Source organism: Manis javanica, chromosome 8 (genome assembly GCF_040802235.1).
Source record: "Manis javanica isolate MJ-LG chromosome 8, MJ_LKY, whole genome shotgun sequence".
Lineage (NCBI taxonomy): Eukaryota > Metazoa > Chordata > Mammalia > Pholidota > Manidae > Manis > Manis javanica.
The window spans coordinates 67,251,397-67,267,734 of NC_133163.1; the positions used below are offsets into that span (position 1 = coordinate 67,251,397).

The 16,338-nt window shown below is 44.0% G+C and overlaps 1 protein-coding gene across 2 annotated transcripts in view; it reads right to left on the bottom strand.

The window, feature by feature from the left end:
* Positions 1 to 7,661: 7,661 nt before the first annotated feature.
* Positions 7,662 to 16,338, bottom strand: part of SCFD1 (sec1 family domain containing 1) — a 97,130-nt gene continuing 88,453 nt past the window's right edge. For both annotated transcript variants that reach the window (XM_073211415.1, XM_073211414.1), the window contains exon 25: positions 7,662 to 7,993. In XM_073211415.1, coding sequence (XP_073067516.1) covers positions 7,970 to 7,993 — 24 coding nt within the window. In that variant the 3' untranslated portion in view covers positions 7,662 to 7,969. The remainder of the gene's footprint in view (positions 7,994 to 16,338) is intronic.

Sequence of the window (16,338 nt, forward strand, 5' to 3'; positions counted from 1 at the left end):
GTATTTCCTCTTCTGCAGTGCATGAATTTTACCTATCTTCTCAGGGTTTAAATGAACAAAAAGAGCAAACACTTCAGGCACCTACCTAAGTCCTTGTCAGGTAACAGTGGTTTCCTCTGCTCTTCTCTCATAAAGTGTCTCATGCAACTGATCATTGCTGACTGTTGGTATAGAACTTGTAAAGAAATCAGAATAGTGGTTTATAAATCAGTTTTCTGTGAGCTTCATTATAATTTTAATCTATTAATGATGGTGAGGAACTTGAAGATTGTATAATCCTGTTTTTTTTTGGTATCATTAATCTACAATTACATGAAGAACATTATGTTAACTAGGCTCCCCCCTTCACCAAGTCCCCCCCACATACCCCTTCACAGTCACTGTCCATCAGCATAGTAAGATGCTGTAAAATCACTACTTGTCTTCTCTGTGTTGTGCAGCCCTCCCCGTGCCCCCCACACACTATACATGCTAATTGTAATGCCCCCTTTCTTTTTCCCTGCCCTTATCCCTCCCTCCCTTCCCACCCATCCTCCCCAGTCCCTTTCCCTTTGGTAACTGTTAGTCCATTCTTGGATTCTGTGATTCTGCTGCTGTTTTGTTACTTCAGTTTTCCTTTGTTCTTATACTCCACATATGAGTGAAATCATTTGGTACTTTCTCTGTCTGGCTTATTTCACTGAGCATAATACCCTCTAGCTCCATCCATGTTGTTGGGAATGGTAGGATCTGTTTTTTTCTTATGACTGAGTAATATTCCATTGTGTATATGTACCACATCTTCTTTATCCATTCATCTACTGATGGACACTTAGGTTGCTTTCATATCTTGGCTATTGTAAATACTGCAGCGATAAACATAGGGGTGCATCTGTCTTTTTCACTGTGCTCCTGCATTCTTAGGGTAAATTCCTAGAAGTGGAATTCCTGGGTCAAATGGTATTTCTATTTTGAGCATTTTGAGGAACCTCCATACTACTTTTCACAAAGGTTGAACTAATTTACATTCCCACCAGTAGTGTAGGAGGGTTCCCCTTTTTCCACAACCTCACCAACATTTGTTGTTTGTCTTTTGGATGGTGGTGATCCTTATTGGTGTGAGGTGATATCTCATTGTGGTTTTAATTTGTATTTCTCTGATGACAAGTGATGTGGAGCATCTTTTCATGTGTCTGTTGGCCATCTGAATTTTAATCCTATTTTTTTTTAGTAGTAGATATATGATCAGAAATTCATTGTGTGAACTGTTTATTTTAAAAATTACAGTTAAAAATTTAAAACATTTTATCAGAAAAAGTAATTCAAAAAACAGTTTGATCAATTTTGTTCTCACAAAGATTCACAGTTGGAGGCCTAAAGTATGTAACTGATCAAATATAATAAAAATCAGAATCGTGGTATTTAATAGACCAGTGAGTTCTTGAATCATGGCTATATCCTTTGGACACATCTCAGTTTTCAACCTATGTCCATGTCAGCATCAGTTTTAGTGTCTGTGAAAGAAAATGCCTTGTTTCAGAACCAATTAAGACTGACATATTGTCCAGAATTGGCAACTATTTCATGACTTCTTTTTCCAAATGGCATTAAGTCCTTTCAAAACTGTCTTGAGTCAAAATGTGAAATTATTGACTCATGTAATTGGAAAAAAAAGAGCTTCGGGTGTGTTTTAATCTTGTCAGTGGTAGTTGTTGGTCATAAAAACATTTAGGATCTTTTTCTGTTTAAAAAGTTGACTTTTGGTTTGTTAAACTTACATTAAAAAACTCAGGTGTTTTTGTGGTCTAAGTTCAACTTATAAATGTTATCCTACAAATGTATGTAGCAAATTTTACATCTCAGACATTGGATTTTTTCATCTCTAGATGTTTAATTTGGGCCTTTAAAAAGTCTATCCTTAAAAATGCCCTCCTACCTTCTTGAATATATAGTTACAATAATCATTTTAATGTCTGTGTTTATTCTATTATCTGTGGCATTTCTGGGTCTGTTTCTATTGGGACTATTTCTCTTCATTGTGAGCTTTATTTGTCCTATGTCTTATCTGGTAAGTTTGATTGGATTGCAAACACTGTAACTTCTATCTTGTTGGGTGCTTAGATATTATTGTATTCTTCTATTCTTGAGCTTTCTTACATATAGCTGTTTGGAAACAGTTTGATGTTTTTGGGTCTTGCTTTTAAGGTTTGCTATGTGGAACCAGAAGAGCACATAGTCTAAGGCTAATCTTCCCTATTACCAAGGAAAAGTCTTTTTTGAGTACTCTGCCAATCCTCCATGAATTATGAGGCAATTAGTTGATGGGTTAAGACACTATTTCTGGCCCCACATGAACAAAAGATTGTTCCTGCCCCCAATAATCTTTTGGGCAATTCTCTCTCAAGCCTTGGGTGGTTTCCTCACGCACATGCATTGAGCAGGGTTCATCTGACCCCCTGCAGAGCTCTGGAACTTTTTTCTGTATAGCTCTCTTCTCACCATTATTCTGCCCTGTTAACTCAAGCTGCCTTAACCTTCCCAGATGCCCAACTCTGTCTCTGCACTCACGGAGGCCTCTTGGCTGGCCCTGCCTGTGCTGCAGCCTGAAAACAATCTCTCCAGAAAGTAAGCTGAGGCAATTGTAGGGCTCACCTTTTTGTTTTCCTTCTCCTAAGGATCCCTGTCCTGTGCTTCCTGATGTCCAATGGCTGAAAATTGTTTCTTACACTTAGTCTGGTCTCATTTCTTTGGCTCTCTTAGGATGTTTAAATCATCCATTGGGTTTTCGCATCTCTTTCAAAGCTGTGTCTGTTTTTGCCTGTGACACTCAGGTTATACTAATGATAGATGCAGGGGTTCAGATGATGTCCTTAGCTTGGCTGCACTGGCTTCATTCTCTGACCATTGTGGCAATATCGACAGCTTCATGTTTAAGGCACTCTGGTTTAAGTCCAGCACAAAAGACTGGCCTTCTGTGCCTCTCAAGCAATGACCTCAGGAGGAGTCTGATTGCTTCTCATTGGCTGGGGCTGGTTACTTGTCTATCCTAAATCAATTACTGTTGTCAGAAATGGTATAGGTACCATTTGAGATGTATAAATGAAAGAAAAGGAAGAAAATATTGGAGTGACAAAAATCAGGGAAAACAATGCTGGCATGCAAATCCATATTACAGCCACGCAGCCATAATCCTTCAGGAGAATCTTAGAGTTCATATGGTGATCTCTGGATTCTTAGGATACTGTGTCATCTTGGTACACAGAGCTGGCTTTTAGCACAATCAGCTGTTTGTCCTGAAGCTGGGCCAGGTCAATGGGGCTAATACTTGGTTATTTAGGTTCATCCTGAGGTTTCCATTAAAAGCAGCGAAGTCTGGTACACACTCATCAACACCCAGGAATCTCTTTGGATATCCAGTTTTGAAATTCCATTATTCTATTGACCCCCAGGGCAATTTAGCAGAGTTAAATAGTTCCTAGTTCCTAGTTCTTAGTCATTTTTATTCACATGTCACATCAAAGTATAGTCTCTTCAGTCCTTGGAGTCAGCTGGGTTTGTGCCTTCAATTTTTAAAAACTATGAAAATATTCTGCAAATATCCAATCTGATGATCTGGGAATACTTAAGTGAATTAAAATCTTCATACCCAGCTTCAACTGCTTTGAATATTCCCTAGAAATTGTAAATTTTTAGGGCATAAGTTGAAAAATTCACCATTTTGATCACACTAGGATGACTGTCTTGTAGTTTTAAACAGTACAAAATTACCTGATATTGATGACATGAAAGCTCCTGTTTGAAGACAAACTTCTGTTTCAACTTGAATTTCTTCTCAGTCCTCTTTGCCTTTTCCTTTCACTGTAGAGCCCCATCTATGCCAAGTGAACCGACCTTTCCCATGTTTATGCCATGTTCAGAATCTCTCACACAGGTGGCTAGCCTGGCAGTTCACGTGTGAGCTTACCAGTAAGGTGTTTTGTTGGACATCCTGTGCTGGCTTTGCCTTGAAGGCCCTGTGTTAGATGCCATTATTCCGTACAACTCATTACACACAGGAGAAGAAAGGTGACGTGAGTGTCTCTGGCTGACCAGTAAGGAGTGACTTGGCAAGACTCCCAGGCCTCCTGCTTCCTCAGCAAGGCAGTTTCAAGCAGTGGAAAGAGGATGGATTGGAGAGGACAGATGTGCATTGTCTTTGGCTCTATATGTACCAGCTACTACTTTGAGCAGGTTATTGATGCCGGGGTTCTTGTTCATGAAGCCGAAGAATGAGCTTCACAAACACTCCAGGTAGGAGAGCAATGTACAGGCTTTTATTTAGAAATAAAGTGAGAGGAAAGAGTGCCTGGTTCACGCCAGGAGGGGACAAGAGAGCCCATAGTGGTGCATTGTCTACGGGGTTTTATAGGCAGTTGAGGATTTTTCGAGAACATGAAAAAAACTTGGGGTGTGGACTTGCATCACCTGCCCTGTCCTCAAGGTAGGCTGGGTCATAGTCTGATTGTTAGGCCTGACAGCAGACTCACGGGTTATGCTGATACCCTTGCAGAACACTCAGACATTCCAGGCCAAGTTGCTTCTGGCCTTTTGACCTTTAACTGATCTCACTGAAGATGTCTATATCTTTACCCTAGAGAATTAGTGTGACCTTCACTTTGCATAATGCTTAACAGAGTTTCAATGGGGATTTCTTTCCCCATTGTTACATTGCTCTCACTGTAAATATTCCGCCCTGCTTTTCCCGGAGGCCCTCATCCTACTCTGACTACACCCACTGTCCCTGTCTCAGTATTAACCCTCTGAGCTCTGTTTCCTCCTATCAAACTGGAGCTGTAACACCTACTTGTCAGTGCTGTAGCGAGGATTAAGCGATGTAACTTTCTGTAAATCACCTGGCAGAGCAGTTCCCTTCCCTATTGACCTCTACCCCAAATCCGAGATTTTCAGGGCAGGAATCAATTCCTCTGAGAATCATCCTTGGGGAGACAGATGAAACTGGTTTCTGAATTGGTCAAGCTGTGGGCTTGCTGCTACTGCCTGGTTAAGGTGGAAGCAACTGTGTCCCTGGCTGTGTTGTAGACGGCCCGCTGAGCAAATCGCCCAGGACAGATGCGGCTAAGCTGTGGGCGGTTTGAGAAAAGCTAAGGTTTCCCAGAGTTTGTTTTTAAAAGGCCCCAAACCTTTATAGGTCCCAGAGTCTATCTCAGAACCTTAGCACTGACCTTCTTAAGTCAAGCTTGAAAAATTAACATATATTCATTAATGAGGATTTTTTAAAAATTAAAAAATATTTATATTGAGGTGCAATAAGGTGCACAAATCTTAGTGTGCAACTTGATGAATTTTGATGCATGTGAATATCACCCAGATTAAGATATTAAACATTCTAATTTTTTCCCCCTTCACTTATTTCAACAGTCCCCCCACTCTCTCTCCCCTATGGCAACCACCAGTCTGCTTTCTATATTTATGAGTCTATTTCAGTTTTGTTTTTTAGACTCCACATATAAGTGGAATCATATGGTATTCATCTTATTTCACTTAGCATAATACCCTGTAGGTCCATCCATGTTGTTGCAAATGACAGTATTTCATTCCTATGGCTAACATCCCATTGTATATTTGTACCACATCTTTAATTAACTCATCTATCAGTGGATATTTAGGTTGCTTCCATATTTTGGCTACTGTAAATAATGCTGTGATAAACTATTTATATAAATAAAACTTTCTGAATTAGTGATTTTGTCATTTTTTGGTAAATTCCCAGAAGCTGAGTTGCTGGGTTATATGGCATTTCTATTTTAGTTTTTTGAGAAACCTCCATATACTGCTTTCCATAGTGGCTGCACCAATTTACAATTCCATCAGCAGTGTTTGAGGGTTCCTTTTTCTCCATATCCTTGTCAACATGTTGTTTTTGTCTTCTTGATACTAGCCAGGTGTGAGGTGATACCTCATTGTGGTTCTGATTTGCATTTCCTTGATGGTTAGTGATGTGGAGCATCTTTTTGTGTGCCTGTTAGACATCTGTATGTCTTCTTTGGAAGAGTGGCTATTCAGGTCCTCTGCCCATTTTCTAAGGATTATTTGTTTTTGGTATTGAGTTGTGTAAGTTCTTTATATGTTTTAGATAATATTAGCCTCATCAGATATGCTATTTTCAAATATATTTTTCCATACAGTAGGTTGCCTTTTCATTTTGTTGGTTTCCTTTGCTGTGCAAAAGCTTTTTAGTTCTACTTATTTTTGCTTTAGTTTCCCTTGCCTGGGAAGAAATATCCAGAAAAAAATGACTAATGCTAATGTTGAAGAGTTTATTGCCTGTGTTTCCTTCAAGGAGTTTAATGACTTCAGGACTTACATTTAGGTCTTTAATCTACTTTGGGTTTATTTTTGTGGATGGTTTAATACAGATTCATTTTAATGTTTTTTGTAGTGTTCCAGTTTCCCTAATACCATTTATTGAAGAGACTGTCTTTTCGCCATTGCCTTCTTTGCTATGTATTAATTGACCATGTAAGCATGGGTTTATTTCTGGGCTCTCTTTTCTGTTCCATGGGTCTACTTCTCTGTTTTTGTGCCAGTACCATACTGTTTCAAATTTTCTTTTCATGTTATCTCTGCAGTTAAAAATAACTGCCTCCTTTAGCTTTCACGTATTTTTAACCTAATAATTTTCTGGACAAACAAATAATTAAAGTCTGACTTCTCAGTTACTGAGAAAACTGGGACATTGTCTTGTTTGTAGCTTATTGCTTTGAGTAGCCTTGTTGTCTCTATATAAAGTAACATTCTTTCAAGCTCTGAGCATGAACCACTTTTCATCATCTTGACAGAGGTTGTGCTATGTATGGACTGAATGCTTGTGCCCTCCATGAATTCTTACGCTGAAGCCCTAATGCCTGGTGTAACTGGGTTTGGATGAAGTCATGGGGCCATGGGATTGGTACCCTTATAAGGGGCTAAAGGGACCAGGGCTTGCTCTCTACTCTCTGCCATGTGAAATACAAGAAGATGCAATCTACAAACCAGGAAGAGGGTCCTCACTGGATCTGCCAGCACCTTGATCTTGGACTTGCCAGCCTCCAGGATGGTCAGAAATGTTTGTTGTTTGAGCCACTGGTCTATAGGTAATTTGTTATAGCAGCCCAAACATACCTTAAATTATATCCCAGGACTAAAGTTAGTGGGCTACTACCCAATTATAATCATTTTCCTTGATGTGTGTTTTGGTATGATGGCACTGACTCATGGAGGTTGGAGGCGCAGAAAGAAACAGGCCTGTGAATCTTGTGTCTACTATCAGAATGTTGGCCTTTATAACAGGAACAGTGTTTTCTCTTGCTTTCACCTTACAGCTACTTTGAGTTGTATGACTGATCAACATTACTTGTTGGTCCACGTACCACAAAGGCTGCAACCAAATCCAACACTTGTGTATTTTGTAGGACTTCATGGGAAGAAATGTTTTGTATCTGTCCATTCTAGGATGTTTAGTGTTTGCTGCCACTATGTAATGGAGGAATTTTATATGATAAAATGTACATAGTTGCACAGAGGTAGAAGAGACATTACAGTGCTTTAAAATCTCCACTTTAAATCTAGAGGCAACAGAGGAAACCAAGGTAAGGTGATTTTACAATTAAAATGCATACAAGTAAAGAGATTCATGAACCAAATAAAATTTGTATATTATATTCTTAAATTTTCACTGGCTTCAATAATAAACATATTAACATATTATATTCAGGCATCTTTTCCTTCCAAAGTACTTTCTCAAACGTAACAGGAGTGTGAATATACAATATCAAAAATTTATTTCTGAAATGCTTTATTCTTTTAATCCATACATATTATAGTAAGTATAGAATTTCCTTAAGAATTAACTTCATTGTTAGGACATTGATATGGAGAAGGAAACATCTGGCTCTTCTGACTTCTTACATTTATCCAAGTTCCAAGCAGATTTTTGTATTAAGGTTCTTCATTATTTTTGTCCAAGTTGTGACAGCTAAAACACAACATAAAATCATAAATTTTTTATTTAAACTCCTAAAAAAAATGCACACTTTCACCATGGTGAAGTTTAAGCTTCCTATCTAGAACAATAATTTTACTCAATGTTCACCACTGACTCAAATGTTTAAGATTTAAACTGAAGAGTAATAAACACCATCATGGCAAAAAATAATGTATAACTATAGAAAACAAAAACCCTGAGAATAAAGAAATTAACTCAGTATGAAAATGTAAAGAAAAATGTCATGTGCAGCTTCCCTGTTGGCATAAGGAGAAGTGATCTATTTTAATTAACTTTACATTTCTACAAGATCATTAGAAGGAAAAGAAAAGGCTATCAACATTGGAATGCTGGGTAAACTCCTACTGAGCCAATTCTCCCAGAGATAGCAATTATAAACTTTAAACAGAATACAAAACCAACTATCTGAAGGCAGGAAAGCAACTAAAAGCAGGTTTGGGCACAGAGCTAACAGCTGTAGGAGGGACTAGCACTGGCTGAGTTCCCTGGTTCTGTGTCCTGTACCCTGAAAGCAGGCTGTAGCTGGCGCTCTTCAGGTAGCCAGAACTGATAAAAAACCTGGAGTCTTTCTGACTGAAAAACGAGAGAAGAGAGTTTAGGAAGCTACTGAAAGACAAGGCAGAAATTCTGGAAGGGAGAGAGCCAGTGAGGAAGCCCTAAATTCTGTGCATAGACTTTTCTTAACTCTACAGTGAAACTCTTAACCACTCATGAATGAGACTAAGAAATGAGATTTGAGCTGCTTTCCAAGAGACAGAGTTTGAAGTTTGGGTCTAACCAAGTTAATTGCTTTCTAAAACCCCAAATCAACACCGTGCAAAGAAATAGAATCTGGTCTCTAAAAAATGTAACATTAACAATGTTAAGGATACGACCTAGGCAATATGCATGAAGAAACAGGAAAATATGAGCCATTCTCTAAGGGGACTGACAATGGAGATGAACAGATTGATCCATGTGTTGTTTTAAAAGAAGCCATGGCACATACTTTCCTCTGTGAAATAATAAAACATGCTCACAATGAAAAAGTAAGTCTCAGCAGAGATATACAAACTATACATATGAATGAGAATTCTAGAACTGGTAAATGCAGTATTCTCAAACAGACAACAGGAAAGGCACAGTGAATCTTAAGATAGAGCAATTTAAATTGTATATGCTAAATCCCCATGGATTTGAGGGACAACATAAACAATTGAACATATATATAAATTGGAGTCCCAAAAGGAAAGGAGTGAAAATTGGGCATAAAAATATTTGAAGAAATAAGAGCTAAAAATTCCCTAAATTTGTGAAAATATAAACTTACAGATTCAGGAAGCTCAGTGACCCCCAAATAAAGTAAATCACACATAGATACTATGGAAAACCAAAGATAATGAGTGAAGGGTCCCCACCAGTAAGATGGCAAACTTCCGGCTTCTCTTTGGGGTCCTCAGTTCCCGCCGGCGCCACATGAAGCCCAATCACCTCTCGCCCCCCTCCCAATCCCAGCACCTAGCCAACAGCCAGCAGCCCCGTAGAAGTGACACCTCAATCAATTCATGCCCCTTCCTATATAACCCAGCACCTTTCCCTAATAAAGCAGAACTCTCCGGAGAATTGCTGCTATGTGTCGCTCCTTTCCTTTCATTGGTGCCGAAACCCGGGAGACGGGACACCCCAACTGGGCCCCGTCTTCCCCCGACACCAGCAGCAGCTTGCCCTCGTCCTCTTTTTCCGACGCTGGCTCATCACACTCACCACTCCTCTCTGGCCTTTAGGTAAGTTTTCCCCCCGGAGTGGGCCACTCTTCCCCGAGCTATCGCAGTGCCATTGACCGTGATCGTCCGGCAAGGCCCTGACGCTCGGGGATGAGGAGGGAACGCTCCCCGCCTCAGGCCTTCACGGCTGCGGCGGACCCTCAGGCCCCTCCTCCAAAAGCCATAAATCCCCGCCTCAAGCCTTTACGGCTGCGGCGGACGCTCAGGCCCCTCCTCCGACAGTCAAACGCATTCACCATCCCTTCCATCAGTGCTGAAAGTTTTTAAGCAAAATTTCCCCGGGGTGGGCCACTCTTCCCTGAGCTATCGCAGTGCCATTGACCGTGATCGTCCGGCAAGGCCCTGACGCTCGGGGATGAGGAGGGAACTCTCCCCGCCTCAGGCCTTCACGGCTGCGGCGGACCCTCAGGCCCCTCCCCCAAAAGCCATAAATCCCCGCCTCAAGCCTTTACGGCTGCGGCGGATGCTCAGGCCCCTCCTCCGACAGTCATAAATCCCTGTCTCAGGCCTTCACGGCTGCGGCCGACTCTCAGGCACCCCCCTCCAACAGCCATAAACGAGGTGACTCCTTTGTGGATGAGAACGCTCCCTTTTCCCCCCCTCCTCCTTCTGCTCCGTCCGCCGAAAACGCCTAGCGCTAGGTACCTCGAGACTCCGGCACTCTGCCTTCTTAGGGAAGTCTGGGTGATGACCCACACTTCCCAAGAAATTCCGACTCGTATACGAGTTTCCGCAGACCACCAAGGATCATCGGGGAAGCCCTTTGTCTCCTTGCGGTCTGCTTCCAGTCCGAGGATCTCCGTTCGTCTTCCCGTTTGTCTCCTTCTCTGTCCTTTAGCCATGGGAGCCTCCTTATCCCTCCCTGAAAGTTCACCTCTTGAATGCCTGCTTAAGCATCTGGCTACCCTCTCCCTGATGCCTGATATAAAACCAAAACTTCTCCGTAAATATTGCTCCCAAGATTGGCCGACATACCCCCTAGACAATAAAAACCAATGGCCTGCAGGGGGAACTCTTGATCCTAACATCACTCGCGATCTTTTTAACTACTGCCAGTGCCTGAAAAAATGGAAGGAGATTCCCTATATCGAAGCTTTCCGCCTCCTCCCCCCCCCGCCCCCTCCCAAGTTCTCCTAGCCTGCAAGCCACCGCCCCTGCAGAAGCCTCCCGTTCACTCCCTTCCCCTTCTTCTCCTACAACAGCCCTTCTCCCTTCCTCCCCAACCATCTCCTCCCCCATCTCACCTCCTCCACCTTCATTCCCTGCAGATTAAGCCTGAGCCTTTCAGCCCCCCTTTAACTAGGTCCCAAGAGCCTCCTCTGTCTTTGCCCTCATCACCTGTTTCTCCCCTGTTAGGGACCGCCTTTGTCTTCTCACATGTTTGTAGAGAGAATGGGAAAGCACCTCCCCCCATGTCTGAACGCAGCATGGGAAAGCACAAGCTAGAGAACAACCAGTGCAGTCCTTAGAAGTTATCTGTCCACAAAAACATATCTTGCCAAGACTCCTCACTCTGAAAATAGGGAGACCTTGAAGATGTGTAGAAACACCGCCCCTGCTTCTAGCTATGCCCTTCCCCCACTTGCCGATGTGGCAGGAATAGAAAACAACGCATTCCATAAGCTATTAACTGGAGCCCTGCTGTAGCTCAGTAGAGCATGGGACTCTTAACCTCAGAGTCATGAGTTCAAGCCCAACTAAAGCAGCAGAGGCAAGCAGCTGGGCTGCTAGCTGGCGACATGTGGGTCCGATTCTATCTTTCTTTATTTTCTTTGCCCCCCTTCTGCACTTCAGGACCTGCTCGACTAGGCATGGCTAGACCGCGTCACTCCCCCACAGACTGAGCCAGAACCCTTCAGTCCCCCTCAGACTCAGTCCCGAGGGCCTCCCAAAATTATCGCCCCCCTCTGGGAGGTAGCAGGATCCGAAGGCATCGTGCGCGTTCACGTCCCTTTCTCCTTAAGAGATTTAGCCTAACTAGAGAAATGCCTAAGTTCCTTTTCCACTGATCCCATGACATACATCAGGGAATTTCAATAGACCCTCCAGTCTTACAGCCTCACACATCATGACATTTTCATGCTCCTGGCCAATACTCTCGTCCCTGAAGAGCGTAGATGAGTTTAGGACTTCGCCCAAATGCAGGCTACTGAAACCGACAGGACTGACCCCACCTATCCCCCTGGCCCCACTGCTGTCCCCGAACAAGACCCACACTGAAATTATAACACCGCCATGAGTCTCCACTCTCGAGATATTTTTGCCTCCTGCTTAATAGCAGGTCTGAAAAAGGGCAGCTTGTAAAGTAGTCAATTTTCAAAAGCTCCAAGACATAATTCAAAAGAGAGATGAAATCCCCTCCGAGTTCTTAGACAGACTCACTCAAGCCCTATTACAGTATACCAGCCTGGACCCAGAAACACCTGAAGAAAGACATGTCCTTGTGACATAATTCCTAGCTCAAGGCTACCCCGACATTAAAGCTAAACTCAAAAAGTTAGAACAGGGCCCCGCTACCCCACAGACTGAGATCCTAACAGTGGCCTTTAAAGTCTTCCATAAGCGGGAGGAGGAGAAAGAATGCCGTAAACAAAAGGCTGATCAGGCCAATTTCCAGATGTTGGCCCAGCTGATAAAACCACAACCTGGGCACCCCTCTACAAACAAGCCCCGCCAAGAGCTTGTTTCAAGTGCAGAAAAGAGGGACATTGGTCAAGGGCGTGCCCCTCCCCCAGATCTCCTACCACCCCATGCCCCAGATGCCACAAAAAGGGCCACTGGGGGTCTGATTGCCCAACCACCCGAAGGGGAGGCTGGACGAACAACCCCCATCCTAAGCCCGCCGTAGTGGGGCTGGCAGAAGAAGATTGATGGGGCCCGGGGGCTTCTCGCCCGACCATTTCCATCACCAAACAGGAGCCCACGGTTACTTTAACAGTAGACGGTCACCCCATCTCCTTCCTCCTAGATACAGGAGCCACCTTCTCAGTCTTGTGAGAATACCGGGGCCCTACCACGCCAGCCATTACTCCTACAGTCAGAGTAGGAGGTAAACAGATTTTCCCATTAAACCCCCAACCCACCCTTTTATGCACAATCCAAGACAATCCCATACCTTTCTCCCACTCCTTCCTGGTTATGCCCCAGTGTCCCATCCCTTTACTAGGACGAGACATCCTTTCCCTCCTCCACGTTTCCATAACTATATCCACTCCCACAGCCCCCAGTACTCCCTTTCTGATGGCCCTCATAGCCGACGACCCCCCTCTACCCAATGAAAGCTCCGATTCTGCCCTCATACACCCTGTAAATCCCAAAGTTTGGGACATTACAAGCCCCTCCGTGGCCCTATGTCCCCCTGCCTCTATCAAATTATGTGACCCCTCTCAGTATATCTGTCAGGCCCAATACCCCCTAACCACTTCAGCCCTCATAGGCCTCCAACCCATCATTCAAGCAGACCCACTCACTCCCAATTTAATACCCCCATATTAGCTGTTAAAAAAACCAACGGATCTTTCTGCCTTGTCCAAGACCTTCGCCTCATCAACATAGCCATTGTCCCTATCCATCCCTTAGTTCCAAATCCATACAACCTCAGCATCCCACTTCTCAGTCCTAGATCTCAAAGACATACCCCCTTATTAGCTGTTAAAAAAACCAATGGATCTTGCCGCCTTGTCCAAGACCTTCGCCTCATCAACATAGCCATTGTCCCTATGCATCCCTTAGTTCCAAATCCATACAGCCTCAGCATCCCACTTCTCAGTCCTAGATCTCAAAGACCCATTTTTCTATCCCTCTAGACCCCTGCTCCCAAGATTTTTTCATCTTCACCTGGACGGACCCATACACAAGACATTCTAAATAACTCACTTGGTCAGTTTTGCCACAAAGCTTCCGAGATAGTCCCCATATTTTTAGACAGGTCCTAGCTCAGGACCTCAAACAGTTTCATCATGATCACTCCAAGTCCACCTTATAATACATAGACAATCTTCTACTCTGCAGTCTCTCGTGGGAACAGTCTCAACTTGACACTGCCTCCCTACTTAACCTTCTAGCTTCCAGAAGTTACCGAGTATCCCCCGTCAAAGCTCAAATCTCTTCCCCTCCTATCACTTACCTCAGATTCCTTCTATCTCAACAAAGAAAGTCCATTACCTTAGACAGAAAATAGCTCCTCTCTGACCTGCCCATTCCCAAAACCAAGACAAAAATCCTTTCCTTTCTAGGCCCTTTCTAAGCCTAGCTAGATATTTTAGAACATAGATCCCTAACTTCTCCCTGCACCCTGTTGGCAAGACCCCTATACAACCTCAGCAAAAGCCCCCCTAAAAAACCATTATCCTCCTCACCCTGACACTCCTTCATTAAGCTCCGTCAAGCCCTTGTAGAAGCCCCAGCTCTCCATCTTCCTGATTTGTCGAAGCCCTTCTCATTATACATTCATGAGAGGTCCAGTCAAGCTCTAGGAGTCCTAGGCCAATATGCTTTGCCCCAGTAGCTTATCTCTCCAAGCAATTAGACCCCACAGTTCGGGGATGAGCCCCCTGCCTACGAGCATTAGCCGCTAGACAGCTCTTGCAGGAAGAAGCTCATAAACTGACATTCAGGGCGCCCCTTACCATTCTGTCCCCACATCACCTAAAAGATCTCTTAACCTACAAAAGTTTACAGACTCTCCCTCCCTCCAGACTCCTGACCTTACTGTCCTCTTTCCTCCAAAATCCCATTCACCCCCTTTGCCATCCATACCCGAATCATGACTTTTTCCTCCTTTACTGGTCTCTTGCCTTTTTTTCCTCATTCCTATTGTCTTCCCCACCACCCCAGCCTCCTTTGTATGGCGATTCAAAGTCAGACAGACTTACACACAGCATCAAACAAAAGTTACTGCCCTCATTGCCACAGCAGACTGCCCTCTGAAAAGCTGCTCTGACCCTTTATACCTCCACTTTCCTCCCTCCACTGAAGTGTTCACTAGCAGCTACCCTTATTTTCCCTACCTCTGCTTCCTCTATGACCAAAAACAAGCCTATTGCAGGCGATGGCAAGACACCTACGGGGGATGCCCCTACTGGTCTTGCACCATTCACTACATGGGTGACTTCCAGTACCCACAGTATTACTCCTCCAACCGTTTCATGAAATATCCCAACGGCTCATTCTCCTTATCAATCCCAGATCCCTGGGACTCTCGATGGGCTGCCAGAGTCACAGCCTCAGTTTACTACGGGGGGTCCTCGACCCCCCACAGTACCCTTCATATCTCTCGAAAGTATGTTCCCTCTCATTCCCAGATCTCTCAAGTTGCATCAGATAGCAGACATTCCAAAAAAGTCATTATCCAAACTCTTGACAGCGCCTCTTCATCTTCTTATCCCCACCCCTCTTCCCATTTCTCCTACTCTTCATTACAGCTCATTCAGGACACCACCATCTTTCTCAACCACACCCTTAACACAGCCAATTGTTTCTTGTGCACATCACTACAGCGCCCACTGCTGGCCGCCGTGCCCCTTAATATTTCCAACTACTCCTTCCATGCAGAAAGACAACCCTTCTGCCCCCTGGCAGACATACACCTATGGGAACCAGAATACGCAGATAATCTCTCCATCCACCACTGTGTAAGCCCAACTCCACCCCCCTCCAGCGCACTTCACTGCCTCTCTATCTACACCCCTACCTCCGGCGCTAAGACTTTTACGCAACCGGGACACTTCTTTTAGTGTAATAGCAGTCTTTTCAACTCACTGCCTCTCAACTCCGATACACCCTGCATTCTCGTCACCCTAATCCCACAGTTAACACTTTACAGCATGGCAGAATTCCTTGAGCTCCAACCTCCCTTGCCCTCGCGCACAAAAGAGCTGCTTTCCTTCCCATCATGGTCAGTAGCTCTTTGATCACCTCAGCCATTGGGGCAGGGTTTTCGGGAGAAGCCTTGGGTCACTCTCTATAGGCAGTTAGAGATCTCAACGCCAAACTTGAGGGAGCCCTGACATCCACTGCCGATTCTCTAGCCTCTCTCCAAAGACAGGTCACTTCGCTAGCTAAAGTCACCCTTCAAAACCGGCACGCCCTAGATCTGCTTACAGCCGAGAAGGGCGGCACCTGCGTCTTCCTCTGGGAAGAGTGCTGCTATTACATCAACGAATCTGGCATTGTAGAAACTGACATTACCAAATTCACCGACCTTGCCTCCAGTCTCCACTCTGCTTCCAATTCCAACCCATTCTCGTCAATACTAACAAACCCCCTCCTCACCTAGCTCTGGCCCATTGCAGGCCCCATAATAATCATTCTTCTCGCCTGTCTCTTCACCCTGTATAATAAAGTTCATCAAATCCTAAGTCGGAAAAATCTCTAATCAAGCTTTCAACCAGCTTTTACTCAGGAACTACCAGCTTCTAGCCACAGAAGATCCCTCACCCTCACGTGACCTCCTCACCACACGCTGAGATGGACCCCTCTCTCCACTGGAAACTGTTCCTGGAAACAATAGCCGCAGACGCCTGGCTCCTGACACCCATATCCTCTTGGCCA